This window comes from Danio rerio, chromosome 4 (genome assembly GCF_049306965.1).
Source record: "Danio rerio strain Tuebingen ecotype United States chromosome 4, GRCz12tu, whole genome shotgun sequence".
NCBI lineage: Eukaryota > Metazoa > Chordata > Actinopteri > Cypriniformes > Danionidae > Danio > Danio rerio.
Genome location: NC_133179.1, coordinates 33,804,416 through 33,825,878, shown reverse-complemented (window position 1 = coordinate 33,825,878; position 21,463 = coordinate 33,804,416). Strand labels below are relative to the sequence as shown.

General features: G+C 34.2%; 4 protein-coding genes across 4 annotated transcripts in view; 1 reads left to right on the top strand and 3 right to left on the bottom strand.

The window, feature by feature from the left end:
- Window positions 1-17,019, bottom strand: part of LOC137491238 (uncharacterized) — a 1,025,816-nt gene extending 1,008,797 nt beyond the window's left edge. The window contains exon 1 of the mRNA XM_073947857.1: window positions 16,869-17,019. The gene's annotated coding sequence lies outside the window, so the exon portion shown is untranslated. The remainder of the gene's footprint in view (window positions 1-16,868) is intronic.
- Window positions 1-17,019, bottom strand: part of LOC101886704 (uncharacterized) — an 847,011-nt gene extending 829,992 nt beyond the window's left edge. Inside the window, exon 1 of the mRNA XM_073947801.1 lies at window positions 16,869-17,019. The gene's annotated coding sequence lies outside the window, so the exon portion shown is untranslated. The remainder of the gene's footprint in view (window positions 1-16,868) is intronic.
- LOC137491200 (uncharacterized) lies at window positions 456-7,083 on the bottom strand. Its single transcript, XM_068220309.2, has 3 exons — window positions 7,023-7,083; window positions 6,232-6,381; window positions 456-2,410 (listed from the first exon to the last, which is right to left on the bottom strand). Exons 2-3 carry the CDS (start codon window positions 6,314-6,316, stop codon window positions 1,113-1,115), a joined length of 1,383 nt encoding a protein of 460 aa, XP_068076410.1. The 5' UTR covers window positions 6,317-6,381; window positions 7,023-7,083; the 3' UTR covers window positions 456-1,112.
- Window positions 17,020-20,037: 3,018 nt separating the features above from the next.
- Window positions 20,038-21,463, top strand: part of LOC137491257 (uncharacterized) — a 29,824-nt gene continuing 28,398 nt past the window's right edge. Inside the window, exons 1-2 of the mRNA XM_068220416.2 lie at window positions 20,038-20,080; window positions 20,411-20,560. Of these exons, the coding sequence (XP_068076517.1) occupies window positions 20,476-20,560 (85 nt within the window). The 5' untranslated portion in view covers window positions 20,038-20,080; window positions 20,411-20,475. The remainder of the gene's footprint in view (window positions 20,081-20,410; window positions 20,561-21,463) is intronic.

The window sequence follows — 21,463 nt, the reverse complement described above, 5'->3', positions numbered from 1 at the left end:
AGGTAGGAAACATTTCCCACCCTTCGGTTGAACTAAAATGATTCTTCCATACTAAATGATTAAGACAAAATTATTTTTTCTCGTGCGTCCTGACATATGCTGGTAACTAACAAAAACTGTCCTCAGTTTGATAGAGCACACAGGGCCTGAGTTATGCACTAAGGCTGGCTTTAAAAAAAAAAAAAGAAAAAAAAAGCTGTTTGTGTTGAGGTGGTTCAACATAGGACAGACAACATATATATATATATATATATATATATATATATATATATATATATATATATATATATATATATATATATATATATATTAATAGTTAGCATTTAACAGCAGTGTTTTTGTAATTTCAAAGGGTTTTCTTTAAAATGACATTAAGATATTGCATTTATTGTTCTGTATGTGGGTGTGGTGAGACTTTAAATTTAGGTAGGGGAATTATTATTATTTTTTTTTTTGCATGTTTCCTTCTTCCAGTTGGAATAGAATAACTCTTGAATGCATTATTATAGAGAGAAATGTATTTTTCTTGTGTTTACTGACACCTGCTGGAAAGAAATGGAATTTTGATGGAGCACACAAGGCCTGAGTTCCACATTTTTTAACTTCAGTTTATATAATACAGTATTTTATGAAATTTTAAAGGATTTCTTTTAAAATGATACCAAACTTTTGTATTTATTCCTATGCATGTGGTTATGGAAAGCTTTTTAAATCGGAAGGCCAAATTCAGGCGGAAATACCCAAAACATCCCAAAAGCTTAACAGGTTCATTTCTGATGAGCTGCTGAAACTCATCCCAAATCGAAGCTGCAGTAACACTAGAGTTTGAGCATGCGACATTTTGTTTTATGGCACTGCGAAAAGGGGCGGGATTAAACAAGATGATTAGACATTAAAAAAAGTGAGCGATTGTCGTGAGAGGTCATGTTTTTATCTTCGATTGGTCTCACACAGTCAAGTAATGCGATTTCGCAGGCCAGAGTTTACCAAGCTTGAACTCTGTAACGCAGTGAACTGCAAAACTTGACCCACAAACTTTCGTTTACAGTCTGACGCATTTGCGTGCATATGAATGGAAGTCTATGGGGAGAAAGGTCCAGTGTAACCGTGGCTTAGGTGCAAGTAAATGGTTTCTCTCCAGTGTGGATCCTCATGTGTCGGTTAAGTTGTGATGATTGTATGAAACTCTTCCCACACTGAGTGCATGTAAATGGTTTCTCTCCAGTGTGGGTCCTCGTGTGTTGATTAAGGGATGATGATTGGCTGAAACTCTTCCCACACTGAGTGCAAGTAAATGGTTTCTCTCCAGTGTGGATCCTCATGTGTTGATTAAGGTTTGATGATCGGCTGAAGCGATTTCCACACTGAGTGCATGTGAATGGTTTCTCTCCAGTGTGGATCATCATGTGTTCTTTAAGAGATGATGAGCGTCTGAAACTCTTCCCACACTGAGTGCATGAGAATAGTTTCTCTCCAGTGTGGATCCTCATGTGGTGATTAAGGTGAGATGAGCAACTGAAACTCTTCCTACACTGAGTGCATGTGAAAGGTTTCTCTCCAGAGTGGATAGTCATGTGTTCATTAAGGGATGATGATTGGCTGAAACTCTTTCCACACTGAGTGCATGTGAATGATTTCTCTCCAGTGTGGATCATGATGTGTCGGTTAAGTTGTGATGATTGTATGAAACTCTTCCCACACTGAGTGCATGTGAATGGTTTCTCTCCAGTGTGGATCCTCATGTGGTGATTAAGGGATGATGATTGGCTGAAACTCTTCCCACACTGAGTGCATGTGAATGGTTTCTCTCCAGTGTGGATCATCATGTGTTGTTTAAGAAATAATGAGTGTCTGAAACTCTTCCCACACTGAGTGCATGAGAATGGTTTCTCTCCAGTGTGGATCATCATGTGTTTATTAAGGTGAGATGAGCAACTGAAACTCTTCACACACTTGGAGCATGTGAATGGTTTCTCTCCAGCGTGGATCATCATGTGGTAATTAAGGGATGATGATTGCCTAAAACTTTTCCCACACTGAGTGCAAGTGAATGGTTTCTCTCCAGTGTGGATCATCATGTGTTTATTAAGGTATGATGATTGGCTGAAACTCCTCCCACACTGAGTGCATGTGAATGGTTTCTCTCCAGTGTGGATCCTCATGTGTTGATTAAGGGATGATGATTTGCTGAAACTCTTCCCACACTGAGTGCATGTGAACGGTTTCTCTCCAGTGTGGATCCTCATGTGAATCTTAAGATCGCCTTTTCTTCCAAAATTCCTTCCACACTGAGTGCAGGTGAGACGATTCTTGTCTCTCCTTTTCAAAATACCATCAGTCTGTAAATGAGTTTTTTCCTCAATTTTGACATGATGTTCCTCCTCTTTCCTCTCATTCTCTTCAATTAGGTCTGAAATAAATAAAACATTAGTTTTCATTAAGTCTTAAAACTCTCATCAAAAGCGTAAAGGTGAAAAGACACTGGAAACATTGGCTACACACTGTAAGTTTGATGCACATTAAATGTAAAATAAATCAGATCATATTTTGTTCAGTCCATTAACGTGTGCACATTTAAGCAGATTCAATTCATCTTCATCTAGTGCTTTTACAATGTAAATTGTGCTGAAGCCACTTAACTTAGAGGTTCTAGTAAATTGAAACTGTGTCAGTCCAGTTTACAGAGTTTCTCATAAAAGTCATTTTGGTCATATTGATAAGACACAGATTTGAAAGCTGTAAAAAGCCTATTTTTATTCGTATATATTCAGAATTACAACAAAACGTTTTTCTAAAATTTGTAAAGCAGACAGGGAATACTTGTTCATTCTGTGCCTGACTGGTAAACGCATCGGGAAAAAAAAGTTCTGAGGTAACAGTTGAACAAACAGCTGAACATTTGTCTCACAAACATGAGACATGCCTGTTCAGCATCTGCATAAAGGCTGAAATATGCACCTTTCCCCTTGTGTGCTGTTGGGTCATTTTCATCCATTCGGGGTTGATTTTGTGGATCAATTTGGTCAAAACTTTCTGTGTTTTAGCAAACGGATTGATATTTGGAAACATTTTATTTTTACATAATCTAGCATATTATTTTATAGCTATATTCTACTGTAACATGCTACGTCAGTTAGCATTAAATTATAAATCGACTTTCTTATAAATATACCTAAGATGGCTGGAAGTACACATATAAACCATTTATGGGCGCAGTCGTGTAAATGATCAGTTGAAGCCTTTTAATATTTACTCAGATCTTATTTTCATTCAACAGCAATAGCTGGATGCCTTCATCCATATTAGGGATTTCCTGGAATGTTCTGCTACTTTTGTGAGGCATATATGGAATTTCTGCTCAAGTGTAAATGAAACAGGCATTACATGCATTTAAAGTGCTACAATGCCCACATCAACCTATTTTGAGGAAAACTAAAAAAAAAACGTAAGAAATAATTTTCTACTTAAGAAAAAAAAAATTGTACCATTTTTGAAACAATTGTTACTATATCAAAAATAGTAGCCTATTGAACATCAATATATAGCAAAGTAATGAAGTCAGAAATTCCAGTATCTGGACAACATTACACCTTAGTTAAAAGACAATTACATTTTCAAAAAACAAACAGAAACTGCAAATCAGGAGGAGATAGGAGGCTCAAGAGGTATGATATGGCTCATAACAGACTAGTAAATGAGAAGTGGGTTAATTTATCAATGTTTTTTTTTTCCTTTTTGATGTCACGAGTTATGCTGGATCTAATCTCACTATATTTGCTAAAAGTGATATTTAATTCATCTTGTTCTCTATATCTAACATAGGGCTGGACAATAATATAATATCAATATATCACGATAGATTTTTTTTCAATAACGGTGATATGATTTTTAAACCCATTTCCAATATTTCGATACATTTGTGTATATGTTTTACATATGTTTTATCCTATCTATATATATATATATATATATATATTTATATATTAAGATTTTCTATCTTGTATCATTTGTCACTAAATGACTTTACGTGCTCAGAATCAGTGTGATGTCACTTGCGTGATGAGAGTGCTCAGAAGTTGATTAAGCTGCTCTGTCACAGAAAGCTAGAAAATGAGCGACCTGAATACAGATATAGAGGAACAAGCTTCCACAAGTAAGAATGCAGACAAAGTAGTTGATGTGGACATTGTTCGGCTTTTTAAGTTCCGATAAACTTTTTGTTTCGGCGTTCTGCAAACTGAGGGAGAGCGATACCGACTAGCATCGTAAACACATCAAATTGGTTCATAAAAGTTTAAGTCAACCTGTCGCCTCACCATCCACCTTTCCGACACCAAACACATGGCTATAAGGCGCAGTGTAGGGTTTTGCATGTCTACACATGAATATACACATATAAACATATAATATGTTCAAAACAAGTATGACACTTGCACATATATAAACCTACTGCATGCATACACCCACATACACATGCACAGACATATAAACTCGATCCGATCATAAACTAGATCCTTGGATTGAATTAAACACACACACACACACACAATACTCTCTGCATGCTGGTATAGCACTCAAGAAAACTTAAAAAATTAAATTCACAAACATATGTATCAGAAATCTGGTTATTTCAAAGCTGATGAAATAGAAAAAATTGGATTAATAGAATTATTAAATCTGTTAAATAATGAAAATGTGTTATACAAAATATTAGTTTATATAAATAGACTATATAAAAAATATAAGAACTATTTTATGTTAAATCTTTTAACTTAATTAGGTATTTACATACACAAAAATAGTCAGAAAGAACCCTTATGACTTTGCAACATCAAGCAGCATTAGGCATGGGCTAGTATAAGATTCTGACAGTATGATAACCTTGAATATATTTTCTTCTGAGACACTTTTAAAATATTTTTGAGCAGTAAACATGTCAGGCTCAATAATTGAAATGAATCACAGATTTCTTTACGATTTAAAACAGCCTCTTTGGTCTTTACTGCAGGAGATAGTGTTGTCCTAAAAAACAAAACATTAAAAAAATCTTACATATACTGTAGGAACGGTCCAGCAGGAAATGATGGCGATTTTAAAACTTTGACTTTTCCAAACTGCGGTAAACCTTGAATATAGTTATTGCCCCATGCCTCAGCAGCATAACACTGATAATTAGGATCTAAAAATTAATTCTTTAAAAAAAAGTCTCAACGATTCCAATGGTGCCGCCTGTTGGTGCATGAAGAATATGGTCTATATTCTGCGACTGTAAAATATTTTCTAACAATTAATTATTTTTGTGTCCTTTCAGCATGCTCAATATTGGGGGCATCCACATTTTTTGACATACTGTAAACCAGAGTTTCTGCAGGTTTTACAAATTTAAATTTAAGACTTTATGATATTTTTAAGACCATTATGAATGAAATTTTAGACTCATAAAGGACTAAAGGCTAAAGAACTTTTCAAATGGCCCAGATGGAAAAGATTTTTATTTGCCCCATCAAAATAAAATTTATTATTAAAACTAAAAAAATGAACAAATGTTTTTAAAGTTTTAAAAACTATAACAAACTAAATCTATGCACAACAATCTGTCCAGGTTGATATCCACAGCAGTAAATACATGGAGCACGTTTAAACAAATGTTATTGTGAGGAAAATAATTAAACCATTATGATAAATAAAGTTAAAAAGACCTTTTTGAATAAAAAGTTGAAAGTTTTATTAAGTTGAATTGTTGGTGATTGAATTGGTTTTGGCCAGATTGGGTAGAAAAACATAAACAAAGGAAAAAAAAGAAAAAAAAAAAAAGACCCAATACAATATTTCAGTAAATTTAAGACTTTAAGGCCTAAAATGTTAAGTCTGTTATGAGAATACTGTAGGTCAAATATCATCAGCTTAGTTAAACCTTTTATTAATTTATTGTTTTTATTTATTTTATAAAGCACCAAGGATGCTTTACAAACAGCAAAAGAACAAGAAAAGCAATAACGTTAAGAAGGTAAAGAAAATGAGAGACTAATAACACATAAAAGAAAGACAAAAGACTGGGAACAAGTAACGAAAGAAACTGATTCTGTCTTTTAATGAGTGCTTATGTGCATTTAGGATAATTAGGCAGCACACTCAGGGCTGCAAGATGGATTTAATTCAGTATTCTTATTATTAAAATATATCTGAATGAGGATCAAATGACTGGGTTGGTCTTTGAGAATGAAAACCAACCTGTTTGTTCCAGCAGATCTTCTTGTTTGACTGTGAATGTTTCTTTAATCTTCACATCTTCACTCTCCTCTTTAATAAACGCCATCTTTATAACAGTGTGGAGATCAGTCGCTTCAGCAGGAGTTTTTCTCTGCGTTTTGACACTTTGTCCTGTTTAAAATGAACAAAACAATAAAAATGTCCTGTTTAAAATAAATAAATCAATGAACAGAAACAAAATAACTTCTCTTTAACACTTGCTTTTAACTTGACTTTCTTTTAATTATCAAAAAGAAATCAGGTAAAACATTTCTTTAAAAATAGAGGTAAAATCGGTTTTATATTCGCACATTCGGACTTTCCCCTTAATGATATAATTTCATTAAAGTATTATTTGCAAGCTCTAAATAGCGAAATCATATTAGAAGCAAATGACTATCAAAGTACAACATTGTTCAGTCAAATAAACAAATGTTAATGTTGTTTTCAAGTCATACTTGCATGCTAATTCCGATCAAATGTTCAAAGTAACATGGTAAACAATATATAGACTGCTAAATGAACGAATGTGTGAATATAAAACCAACTTTACCTCTTATCAGAAAAGTTTGGGAAACCCTGCTTTAAAACATTTATTACACCCTTTTCTGTTTCAAACAATAGCCCTCGGCTACTGAGAATAAAATAGTACTACGTTGTATAAAGGGTTTGAATATTATTGTCAACAGCAGGTACATAATTTAGCATTGGATAAAAAAAACGGAAACTTTAATTAAATCGGGTTATATCCGTAAACGTTTAAAAACACAAACCTTTCTCCAGTTGAATCCCAGCGCTGAAGCGGCGCCGCCTGATGACGTCACACGTCACGCCAAAATAAAAGTCTTTTTTGTTTAGCTTTTTTGCCCCTTACTGTCCCAGTCACGACTTATTGATACATTTCTCCCATGTTTTTTTTTTTTTACTTTATACTATTTCTGCGCTCTCTCTCTCTCTCTCTCTCTCTCTCTCTCTCTCTCTCTCTCTCTCTCTCTCTCTCTCTCACACACACACACACACATTTCACATTTTAGGTGCTTTTTTGGCATGACAAATAACTGTACATTTGTATTGCCAAAGCAGTGCAGCATCGCTGTGTACAAACAAGACAGTGCAAAAAGGGCAGTAGTGCAAACAAATATGGATATAAAATATAATACAGAGAAAACACAGAAATAAATAAAATAAAAATTAATAAAAATTAATACAATTAAAAATAGTTTAATAAAAATAAAAAGATTAATAAAAAATATTTAAAAAACAGATTAGATTTCTCTCTCTCACACACACAAACACACACTTCAGTATTTTAAAGTTGATCAAAAAATTTTAATCTAAACATTAAGACAATTTTGAGAAACTTTTTTTTAATCCAGTTCATGATGACTTGCATGTCTACAACACATTACTTCCTATTAATATCTGAGTCCAAATCTCATTCTCATAATTATGTCCTCTTCTATTTCTACAACTTTATAGGCCTATATAGGGTTTCTTGTTGTTTCATATAAATTGTCGTCTCTTATAATCTGTTCCACGTTTCCTGCCATTCTTTAGCAGTTTCTTCAGTAAAAAAAAATTAATTTGCAGAAGCATTAAAGGGGTAGTTCACATAAAAATAAAAATTCTGACATTTACTCATCCTCTACTTGTTCCAAACCTGTGTGAGTTTCTTCTGCTGAATGGAAATGAAGAAAATAGGCTACAGGGTCAAAAGGCAGCCACTATATGGTTCAACAGCTCCTATTTTGGGACATGGCTGCTTTTTTCAACATTTTCTGGCACTCAAAGTGTTCTTGGAACTCGATTACAATTGAACCACTAAATGTTTTTGGTTCCTTTTCTGGACTTTGAGCATCTCGGGACTCTTGCTGTGTATGACAGATGAAGGAGCTCTCTGATTTCATCTAAAGTGTCTTCATTTGCATTCTGAAGATGACCAAAGTTCTCAGGGGATTAAAACAACAGGTAGAGGGACAATCGCTCTCGAGTGCCTAGTGCACACTATGACACACGCATTCCACCACTGCTGATATACAGCCACATTGCACTGCTTTTTTTATTTACTTATTTTTATTGCAATAACAACAGGCCATCACAACAAATAGAAATACAAAAACTGATAGCACTGATACTCATGATGATATTCCCAGGTAGGAGGTGACGTTCGAGCGACCTTGCACAACGTTCCCTGAAAGTTCCTTAAAGGTAATAAAAATCCAGAACCTTTACAGAACATTAGGGATGTTCTTAAAACGTTCTCTTTTAGTCTTAAAATAACGTTACCAGTATGACTTAAGGAGGACGTTCTGTTTTGGCCATTCTATGGTCATTTAATAACGTTACAAAGAGAACCTTTCTAACATTTACAGAACATTTCCACATGGTCCTCCTTTAGTACATCTATAGCCCGCTAATGCTCCATTCAAAACCTTCGGTGACTTGACAAGGGAGATCTGGAACAACATAGTAAGTCACGTGACATACATATTTGCGCGCAGGATTATTGATGTATAGACACACTAGTTAGCGAAGTGCGCTAATTTTGTATTTTTATTTATTAGTTAGAGTAAGTTCAGGGCGCTTTGCGCTGAAGACTTTTCTTTTCATATTATTATTTTCTTATTTAGTGGATTGGGGAGGAGATTAAGGGAATGTTTTTGTTATATTTATTTCTTTGATTTCCATGCGCAAACTTCAGTTCCCTCTCCTATTTGTCTTGGTTCTTTTCAAATTTATCTTATGGTTTGTAAATATTGTAAATAATGTAGGAGCAATAAATCTTTTGTGGTGCTAATTTGTTGTTTGGTGTTTTCTTTTGCCATTTTTCAACATCAGTTTATACTTTGGTCATCTTTATGTTACTCCTTTTAATACCCTAGACAAATTGCCATCAAGGATCGTAACACATATAATAACGTTTCGAATAGGACTTTAGGAGGACGTTCTGTTTTGGTCCTGCTATGGTCACATAATGACGTTACAACATAACATTTCACAGCACCTGGAATTAACACAAATGAGTTTGAAGTTACAGTGTGTCTCATCCATTTGTGATTAATGTACAAACAATTATCTACAAAGGACAAAAGTAGCAAAAATGGACAGTATGTGATAGCTTTACTGTGTTAAACGGAAAAGGTTTTGTCACAGAGTATCTTTTATATTCTCTTGTGAATGTCTATGCATATTTGTATGCCCAAACACAAGTGATAATCAGAGAGAAAAACATCTTTGTTACATACCAGGTGAATAAGAGGCTTTCGAGAAAGCTGAGCTGCTCACACATGTTCTGTTCAACTAAAAAAACGAAGGAAAGAAAACAAAATGGGCACAGAAACAAGTTACATTTTAATCGTTAAAATCTATAGACACTTTTGTAAAGAAATAATTGACCTGCTAAGAGTGTGTTGACTCTTACAGAAGCCGGTTATGAGCGGCATGTGCTTTAAGAGAAATAAAAGACTCTAAACTCACATAAAGAACAAGTTCAGTGATAAATAAATGACAAAAAAATTGCTAATAGTTAACTCATGTCAATGTATTGACTAAACTTGACAAATAAAACCTCAATGTGAAGTTCAAAAATTGTTTCTCTCAACAAATGATAATATATCACTGTATAATAGTATAAGACTTACATAACTATTATATAAGTGAATGTAGTTGTGTGTATTGAGACATCGGTGTGGCTTGAGTCTTCAATGCTCATTTGCACCTTTACACAAAGAATTCAGCCAAGCAACTGAGAAGCTTCTACAAAAACAACACACGACTCTTGCATTACTTTATAACCAGGCTTGGGAAAAAATTAATTGAAATGTCTTTCAAATCAAAATACCTCAACATAAGTGTGTCAATATTATCAACAACATGCAGCAGCCAAACTAAAAAATAAGCTTCCATCATTAGTCCTATAAAACAAAAGCAACAAATCAAATGAAGATGGCTAAAGTCAACTTATTTTCCCAATACATCATTAATTCTCTGTAAAACTGGTTTGTAAAGCTGCTGAACTTTCCATCCCCCACGGTATGTGTCTTGAGTCTTCACTGCTCTCCACTGCTTATTTGCATCTTTATACCAGCATTAATGGGGGCCAATTGAGTCTTATCCAATCACATTCCAGATCCTGTAGCTAAGCAGGGTTGTATCTATATATTCTGGGTTCCTAACAGAAACGTCATTGGCTTATTTTGCTAAGTAAAGAGAACAACTTTGTATGACAAACTACGATTGTTGATTCCTACATTGGGATTATTACCAACAACAACCTACAAAGAAAAGCCCACTGAGGCCATTTCTCATCCCACATATTCATTGAAGACTGGAAAGGTGAGTTGCACATTCTGAATTTACTCTTAAATAATATCTGAATGCTAACATTATAAAATGTAAAATCTAAACATGCGTGGATGCACTGTTCAACGTTGAATTAAAGTTCTTCAGTCATTTTTAAAAGCTTCATTACAACTTTTTATTTACTTTTTTGTTTGTTTGTTTATTTGGTTATGAATATTGTTTTTATCCTGACAAATGGACTGTAGCCCAGTTTCAACCTAAGTTAACCTAGTTAAGTTTCAACCTATTACATATATAGGTTGGAACCTGGCAGGCAGTTTTGGAGAATTTAATGTTTCCCTATTCAAACATACAAAGAGGTGGCAACATCAGTTGAATGCAAGTGAATGAGTTAAAGCTATGGATAAAGAAATACAACCGTTTCAACAAAATGCTCTTACCAACCGACCTGAAGGCAACCCAGATAGCAGGCAGTAATCGGCCCGAGCTCGGCTGCCCTCCGGCGCCTCCGGCTCCGACTCGGCATCGGCGAGTGTTATCCGGGCCGAGTGCGGCCCGCAGCTCGCTCGCGCACATGCGGTTGTGATGCGGCTGTAAAGCACTGGCCCGATTCCGATTAACCATATCCGGCCCGCGTCTGTCTGTAGATTCCTGGCCGCCTCTGGCAAGGACTCGGCTGATGGCAACCGATTAAGTTCTTATTTTATCTAGTAATCTGTTAGCTCCACGTTTAATGCTAATTTGAGAAAATATTAATGGTACGATAGCAAAAAAAAAAAAAAAAAAAAAGAATATTTAGTGTGGATGGTCGCTATGTTTAGACGCAAACAAAACAATATTATTTATAAATAGATTATACATGTCATCTAGAGAAAAACTATGTAAAATTCGCTTATTTTTGAGATAGCACGCTCCTGTGCTGACTGTTTTTTTTTTTTTTTTAAAGCAAAAGTTGGTTTCACAATAAACACATGCGTTACTAAACTCCTGATCCAAACTCCAATCCAGACGGTGGCGGTAATGCTCCAAAAAGCTTGTTGTCAACCACCATGGCACGAAGATCACAAGAAGAAAAAGTTTGGTTTTTCAAAGGTTTCACGTGGATTCGGGTCAGAAAGGTAAGCTTTTTACTGCTTGTGTACTGTATAATTAGCGAATTTAGAGCTTAAAACATTTCCACGGTGTTTGATTGTAACAGCGTTTAGTAATTTAAACAGTTTGAAATGTAACTTGCTTTAAGAAACACGACTGGAGCTAATGTATGCTAACGCTAACAGTTACAAACATGTCTGAAAGTTCCTGTCCCTAACACAATGTTAGATTGTAACGTGTGTAGTAACTGAAAACTTTTAATTATTTTAAAGAAACATGAAACGAATTTGTGTGTATGCTAACTTTGCGTTAAAGAAAGTTTCTGTAGACGAATCCATTAACTAACTTGGCAAAACGTGTTTTTTTCCTGATTTAACATTATAAAGTACCGTGGATGTTGAAAAAAATCATTGTACAGGCGTATACTTATCCAACAGTATTAATTCTGTGATTATGTGTAAATAAAAACTAATCGTTTTGGATTAATAAAATATTATTGTTTATCTTGTTTATGCAGTTAGTCACGAAAATGATCAAAACTCGACTGTTTACTATTCTCTTTAAATTATCCAAGAGAAATATATTACTATGCACTTTAATTCATATGTGTTAGCCTATGTGAATCAATTATATCTGTTGTTCAAGCTGTAATGGTCAGTTAATGTAAAACTAAACGTCTTAAAGCAGATTTTGATGTTTTTTTGTTTTTTTATGTTATTGACAGTGATAAATTCTGATTTAAATGAATGGGTAACAATATTTGTTGGTTAAGTCTTATTGTTCTTGTTTAACAAAGGTTAGTGAGATCATTTTGCAGCACATCACGACCAAAGAAGTCAATGGCACACTCTTTTGAACGTGAATAGGCATGGTATAGTTGTGTGCTAAAATTCCATTATAAGCTGTAAACTGCTGATACATTTTCAACATAGATTGAGCTTTTCAGACATTACATTACTAATTGCTTCACAAACAGCTGAAATGGTTTATTGTTATTGGCTATCATCATCAAACATTTTTCACAATGGTAGGTTAATCTTCATGGGTACAGAATATTGCATGTGCTTGACCATCTTACAAATCTATGTCTCAGATTCATAAGGCTGTCACTCTGCATGAATCTCCGAATAAATCTTGTGCAACCTTCTGTGTACTGATTATTTACACTATAGGTATTATATGCATTAATTAACTTTGATAGTATTTCAGGATTTGAACTTTTCTTTACGGGAGGTTAACAACAATGTGATGTTTTATTATAGATGCATATGAGGAAGCTCGACTCAAACATCCACACGCAACTGTGATTTCTGACTGGTAGACAGATGAGGATGATGATCGCCTGTCATACATCTAAAGACAGAACAGGTTTGTTTGCAATTATTTTAAACACATACTGTCAACATTATGTCATTGATCTATTACAACCTGTGAGTTTTGCCCTGGCACTATACTAAAGTGATGTTTTGTTTTGTAAATGTATCTGATTAAGGGACAGTATAGACACATCTATACCGTGATGAAGAAAAATTACTTGGAACAAAGAGGCTGGATAAAAGGCAGGTATGAAGATTTCAGAAATCAATGCAGCACCACAAGTACCATCACCATCAATGACTATGGCAGAAATCTTAAGACCACCATCAAGATGCACAGATACTGTACATTCCAGTACACCAGCCGTGTCCAAACTACGGCCCGCGGGCCATCTGCGGCCCGCGAGGCTTTTTATAAATATCAATAGAATCTGGCCCGCTATACAAAAATGAACGTAATTCAATAAATAACCACCGGGTGTCGCTATTACATGCATTCAATTAAGCAGCAGTTCTTGTTATGATCTATCTATCTATCTGTCTGTCTGTCTGTCTGTCTATCTATCTTCACACAGTTGAAGTCTGAATTATTAGCCCCTCATTTATTTATTTCTTCTTTTTTAAATATTTCCCAAATGATGTTTAACAGAGCAAGAACATTTTTACAGTATGTCTGATAATATTTTTTCTTTTGGAGAAAGACTTATGTTTTATTTCGGCTAGAATAAAAAGCGGTTTAAATTTTTTCATGAACCATTTTAAGGTCAAAATTATTAGCCCCTTAAGTCTTCAGAACAAACTATTGTTATAAAATAACTTGCCTAATTACCTTAACTTGACTAGTTAACTTGATTAACCTAGTTAAGCCTTTAAATGTCACTTTAAGCTGTATAGAAGTGTCTTGAAAAATATCTAGTCAAATATTATTTACTGTCATCATGGCAAAGATAAAATAAATCAGTTATTAGAGATGAGTTACTAAAACTAATATGTTTAGAAATGTGTGGAAAAAATGTTTAACTCTCCGTTAAACAGAAATTGGGGAAAATATATATATATACATATACATGTGTCTGTGTGATGTATGTAAAATTTGGCCCGCGACAACGTTTGTTTTTTTGCATCTGGCCCTCGGCCCAAAAAGTTTGGACACTCCTGCAGTACACCTATGAACATTTACAGTCTTTGTTCTAGTGCAGTTTGAGATCAAGACAGAACTTATTGCATCTCGTGATGTCTTTGTAAGAATTGAAGACATCACTAAATTTGTTAAGGTTTAATGCAGCTAGAAAGTAAAGATCAACTAGAGAATATCAGCAGTGTCTAACCCACTGTTGTATTTACAGAAGTTGTATGAGAATAAGCTACAGGTTGATTTATACTAATCTGTTATTTTTCTTTTTTAGCACGACTGACTGAAGTTTTAAAATCATGCAACGTCATAAAGCAGCAGCTGGGCCTGATTCTCACAAAACCAAAACAGACGTGATGAAATTCCAGATGTAAACACATTTGACCTCCCTTTGGCCAATTTGATTTGGAAAAGCTTGAAAATCAACTAAAGGAGCAGCCTGAACAAATGAAGAAACTGGTAAGTTCAAGCTCTTGCTAATTTCAAAGTGTTTTAAGTTTATTTGTTTTTTTTATTGTTTTTTTTTTTTGCTTCGTAGGTAGCCTACTTTTTTCCTAATTTTTTCTTTTTTTTACATTAGTACTTGTTCACTACTAATTATCTGTTTATCTTTTAATCACAGATGGAGTGAGGACAAATGTCCATACCACGCCACTGATAAAGAAGTGGAAAAATGCATTACAAGGTAGCTACAACTTGCCCCTGACAGGGATGGAGGAAGAAAGAAGAGAAAGCTAATGTGTCAAATGTCTACATCACTATTTTGTTTTATTTTTTAAACAACATTTTAAGTGTATTAGGATGTTCCCTGATACTTGAACAATTTGTTTCTTTCATTTGCATTTATATATATATATATGTATATGTATATATATGTGTGTGTGTGTGTGTGTTCTAAAGAAACATCTTGATACATTTTTAATAAACGTAATACAAATAAAATTATAAATAAAAAATTGCACAAGACGTGTATATATATGAAATGCATAATCATCTCACTCATGTCTTGCTGTTTGTGCAATTGATTTTGTTCAAGTTTATTTAAAAAAAAAAGTTTGACTTTATACTTCTGCAATTATATATATATATATATATATATATATATATATATATATATATATATGTATTTGTTTGTTTATTATTATTTTAATGTTTTATTAAAAAATGTTTCAAGATGTTTCTTCAGAATTCTGCAGTACTTTTTACAAGTTTGACTTGGATATTTTACGGATTGTCATTGGTATTTTTAAGATGTTTCTTGCTATATCTTAAATTGGTTTCTATATTTAGGTTTATATAAAATTTAGCTGTTTTTTTACAAATTTTTAATTCAAGTCTATTGGGAAAACAGGGTTGTTTTAAAAAACAACTGTGTTTGTGTGTAGTTTTTAGAGTTTTTGTTTAAATCTTTCTGTGTGTCTTTATTGTGTTGTTTTATTGTTGTTTTTATATTGATATTCTTGTGCACTACAAAATTATTTATAAAATTTTAGTACTATTTTTTTCATGCAATCAATAAACGTTTAACATTTATTTATTTTGTCATTTGTCTGATTATTTTCGTTACAGAATATGTATGCAGTTTGCACTTTATTCAAAGGTTAAACGCAGTGCTTACACTTTGTGTTTACATTATAGCCTGTGTTTGCTGTTATATAAATTCAAATGGTTGTAATACCATATATCAAGTACCAATGTAATACCAAAAGGTTTTATAAGGTGTTTAAATACGGAGTCGCGCCAGCTCCGGGCCGCAGCGCACATTACCCTCGCGCCGATTCCGGCGCGGATGCGCAGCGTCGGCTTGCTTACGGCCGCCGCATCTGGCCTGAGTCCGGCAGCCGAAGTTGGGCCGAGGGGTTAGTCTCCGGCAGGCAACAATCTAGCCGGAACTGGCCCGAGTGTATTTTGCTATCTGGGCATGTGCGTCCGATAGCTCCGTCCCTTCCGCTACGTAAGCAAACCTGCGGTCGTTGAGTGCGTGAAGTGTCCATCATTCCACACTTCATTTTAGCGGCTGAATGAGTGCATCATCCGGGTAATTGAAGTGCTCTTATTATTTTTAGTGTTTTCAGTGTGAACGCACTACTTACACTATTTATACTACAAAATGGCGTAGAATAGTGCATAAGTATGCGATTTGGGACGCAGCTATAGTACTGGAGTGGCGCAGCCTAATGATGTCACACCACCACGCCAAAATAAAAGTCTTTTTTAAAGCTTTTTCCCTCACTTACTCTTAGTCATGACTTATTGATACATTTCTCCCTTGTTTTCCACTTTTTACTTTATCTGCTTTCTGTTTTGTATTTGTAAGACCATCACTATTTATGTTAATTAAATAAATTATTTACAACCACTAGATCTTGGCCTTCAGGTAGGTTGATAAGTGGTTGCATTTTCTTTAAACGATTGCATTTCTTCATCCATAACTTTAACCCACATTCACTTGCATTCACTGATGTTACCACCTCTTTGTATGTTTGAATGGGAAAACATCAAATTCTCCAAAATTGCCAGCCAGGTTCCAACCTATATAATATGTTGTAGCTTATTCGGGCTTATTTATTACAGTCCATTTGTCAGGATAAAAACAATATTTATAACCAAATAAACAAAAAACAAAAAAGTTCCCATAAACAAAAAAGAAGCTTTTAAAAATGACTGAAGAACTTAATACAACGTTGAACAGTGCATCCACGCATGTTTAGATTTTACATTTTATAATGTTAGCATTCAGATATTATTTGAGTGTAAATTCAGAATGTGCAACTCACCTTTTCAGTCTTCACTGAAGAAGTGGGATGAAAAAATGGCCTCAGTGGGTTTTTCTTTGTAGGTTGTTGTTGGTAATAATCCCAATGTAGGAATCTACAATAGTAGTTTGTCCTCCAAAGTTGTTCTCTTTACTTGGCGAAATAAGCCAATGAAGATTCTCTTAGGAACTCAGAATATAAAGATATCACCCTGCTGAGCTACAGGATCTGGAATGTGATTGGATAAGACTCAATTGGCCCCCTTTAATTCTGGTATAAAGACGCAAATGAGCAGTGAAGACTCAAGACACATACAGTGGGGGATGGGAAGTCCAGCAGCTTTACAAATCATAGTTTTACATAGAAATAATGATGTATTGGGAAAATGAGTTGACTTTAGCCATCACCATTTGTTTTGTTGCTGTTGTTTTGTAATTCTATTGATTGAAGCGTTTTTATTTTGGCTGCTGCATTTTGTAGTTAATGTTGATACATTTATGTTGAGGTACTTTGATTTGAAACACATTTCAATTTATTTTTCCCAAGCCTGGTTAAAAGGTAATGCAAGAGTTGTGTGTTGTTGTTTTTTAGAAGCTTCTCAGAGTTTTGTGTGAGTTTAGAGTCCTTTATTTCTCTTAAAGCACATGCAGCTTATTACTGGCTTCTGTGAGACAGTCAACACACTCTTACCAGGTCAATTATTTCTTTCCAAAAGTCTCTATAGATTTTAACAATCAAAATGTAGCTTGTTTCTGTGCCAATTTTGTTTTCTTTCCTTCGTCTTTTAGTTGAACAGAACATGTGTGAGCAGCTCAGCTTTCTAGAAAGCCTCTTATTCACCTGATAGGTAACAAAGATGTTTTTCCCTCAATTTATCATTTGTGTTTGTGCATACAAATATGCATAGACATTCACAAAAGCATATATAAGATACCCTGTGACAAAAGCTTTTGCTTTTAACACAGTAAAGCTATCACATACTGTCCATTTTTTAAAAATATGTCATGCATCTAAATATTTATAATCACAAAACAATTATATCACAAGTTAATTTTTTGTTCGGGCAGTTTATACAGGGTAATGCAATGACAAGAGTTCATTTTCATAACTACACAATGCAGAACTTTTAATGTGATTAACCTGCTTCACCTACATCAACTACAGCATTTCTCAGATTTCTGTTTCACTATGGTGTAATTACAGTGGTGAACATCACATAAAACAACAACAGCACTTACTCCTGTAACTTGTTTGCAACAATGACATTTTAATATCTGTCACATATTCATTTAAATAAATGGCTCATCATTGTGTGCGGTCATCTTTATTAATAGCTGCCTGATCTTTAATTGAATAGTGTCGTTTTACATATAAGAAACCTGTTAACAGGTATAGCTGTTAATTCCAATACCAACTTGATAGCCTAAAGCATATTACATGAACAAGACCTGCCTTTCATCTCTTAGGACAGAGGTTCTCAAACTGTGATACGCGTACCACTAGTGGTACGCAGGCTTCCTTCTAGTGGTACGCAGAGGAATGAAATATGTCATGTACATGCTACACACATTTCAAAATATATCAAAAATGATGTATATAACATGCCATATATGACATATAGCCTATATTTCCGAGGTAATCTGCCACGTTTTTTTAACTGTGCAGAGTTGTAGCTGCTTTACTAGGCCTACTTGGCTACTATATTTCAATACTGCTCATTTTGGTGGTACTTGATGAAAAACGTTTGAGAACCTCTGTCTTCGGACAAATAATCATAGGTGTCTATAACAATACATGCTTGATTGCCCAGATCATTACAATCATTACATCTGAATGGTGCCTTTTAGTAAGCATAGTTCTTCACCAATACCAGTTTAATACTTTATATAATTACACATGTGAGGCATCACAGTGGTGCAGTGGGTAGCATGATCGCTTGACAGCAAGAAGGTCGCAGGTTCGAGCCTCAGCTGTGTCAGTTGGCATTTCTGTGTGGAGTTTGCATGTTCTCCCCGTGTTTGTGTGAGATTTCCTCCAGGTGCTCTGGTTTCCCCAAAGTCCATAGATGTGGTATGCATGCAGTGTGTGTGAATGAGTGTGCATGTTTCCCAGTAATGGGTTGCAGCTGGAAGGGCATCTGCTGTGTAAAGCATTTGCTGGATAAGTTGGTGTTTCATTCCACTATGGTGACCCCAGATTAATAAAGGGACTGAGCTGTAACGAAAATGAATAAATATATATATGAGTAATATATCACACGAGGAGTAGTGCGATGTGGCCTTCTATCTGTTTTTGTATTTCTGTTTGTTGTAATGGCCTGTTGTTATTGCAATAAAAAAAAATAAATGAATATTTTTTTTAAAGTTCGATGTGGCTGTAGATGAGCACTGGTGGAAGGCATGTGTTATAGTGTACACTAGGCAATCGAGAACGATTGTCCCTCTACCTGTTGTTTCAATCCCCTGACAACTTTGCTCATCTTCAGAGCTCCTTCATCTGTCGAAGACAGCAAGAGTCCCGAGATGCTCACTGTCCAGAAAAGGAACCAAAAACTATGTCAAAACATGTGACTTCAGTGGTTCAATTGTAATCGAGTTCCAATAACATTTTGTGTGCTAGAAAATGTGGAAAAAAGCAGCCATTTCCAAAGTAGGAACTGTTGAAGCATAGTGGCTGTTTTTGCCTCTGTATTCTCTTCATTTGCATTCAGCAGAAGAAACTTAAACAGGTTTGGCTCAAGGATGAGTAAATGACAGAATTGTGATTTTTATGTTAACTGCTCCTTTATTGCTTCTGTAAGTAAAGGTAAATTAAATATTATTACTGAAGATATAGCTAAACAATGGCAGGAAACATTGAACACAGATAATAAGAGACAACAATTCATGTGGAAAAAAGGAAACTCTATATAGGCCTATGAAGATGTAGAAATAGAAAAGAAGAGGTCATAATTATGAGGATGAGATTTGGATTAATAGGAAAGTAATGTGTTGTAAACATATACAAATCATCATAAAGTGGATTAAAAAAGTAAAAAAAAAAATTTAGATTTAAGGTTTATGTGTGAGAGAGCAAATATAATGTAAAGTGAAAATCATGGGAGAACTGTACCAATAAGTCATGACTGCAACTGTAAGTGGTAAAAAAGCTAAACAAAAAAGACTTTTATTTTGGCGTGGCGCATGACGTCATCAGGCGGCGCCGCTTCAGCGCTGTGATTCAACTGGAGAAAGGTTTGTTTTAAAAAGTTTACACAGATATAAACCGATTTAAAGTTAAAGTTCTAAAGTTTTAGGGTTTTATACAATGCTATATTATTTTCCTGCTGTTGGAAATATTATTTTAACCCTTTATACAACTATTATAGTATTTTAGTAGTACTATTTTATTCTTAGTAACTGAAGGCTACTGTTTGAATAAAGTAACAGAAAAGTGTGTAATAAGTGTTTTAATGAAACGTTTCACCTGATTTCTTTTTGTTAATTACTCTTATATAAAAGAAACCATTGAAGCAGAAGAGAAGTTATTTTGTTTCTGTTCATTGATTTATTTATTTAAAACAGGATAAAGTGTCCAAACACAGAGAAAAACTCCTGCTGAAGCGACTGATCTCCACACTGTTATAAAGATGGCGTTTATTAAAGAGGAGAGTGAAGATGTAAAGATTGAAGAAACATTCACAGTCAAACAGGAAGATCAGCAGAAACAAACAGGTTGGTTTTCATTCTCAAAGAACAACTCAGTCATTTGGTCCTCATTCAGATATATTTTAATAATAAGAATACTAAATTAAATCCATCTTGCAGCCCTGAGTGTGCTGCCTAGTTTTCCTAAATGCACATAAGCACTCATTGAAAGACAGGAATGAGTTTTTTTCTTGTTACTTGATCTCATGTCTTTTCTCATTTCTTTCGTGTATCATTAGTCTCCCATTTTCTCTACCTTCTTGAGGTTATGGCTTTTCTTGTTCTGCTGTTTTTGTAAAGCATCCTCGAGCACTGATGCTACATAAAAATAAAAATAAATTCATCATTATTATAATAACTAATTACCAGGGCTATTGAGTTTAAACAGGGTTTCCGCTGGGGTCTTAAATTTTAAAATCTAAATTTTAGGCCATAAAAAGTCTAAACTTTTTATACAAAAAGGCCATTTTAACTATATCATAATGGTTTAATGATTTTTCTTACAATAATGTATTCATGTATTCACTGCTCAGGAAACTGACCTGGACAGATTGTTTTGCTTAGATTTAGCTTATTATAGTTTTTAAAACTTTTAAAACATTTGTTCATTTTTTTATTTTAAAGAAAGTTTATTTTGGAAAACAGTGTGTGGATACAAATAAAGCTTGCTTGTTTTTACACAATATTTAAAATATTTTGCTAAGAAATGTCTAAATATTGTATTATTCATTTATTATTGTATTATTAAATGTTTTAAATTATTAAATTTTTTTTGATAGGGCAAACCAAAATATTTTCAACCTGGGCCATTTGAAAAATTCTTTAGCCTTTAGCCACTTATGAGTCTAAAAATTCAGTTATAACGATCTTCAGAAAATGTCTTTAAAAGTCTTACATTTTACTTGGTGAAACCTGAAAGACCCTGGTTAA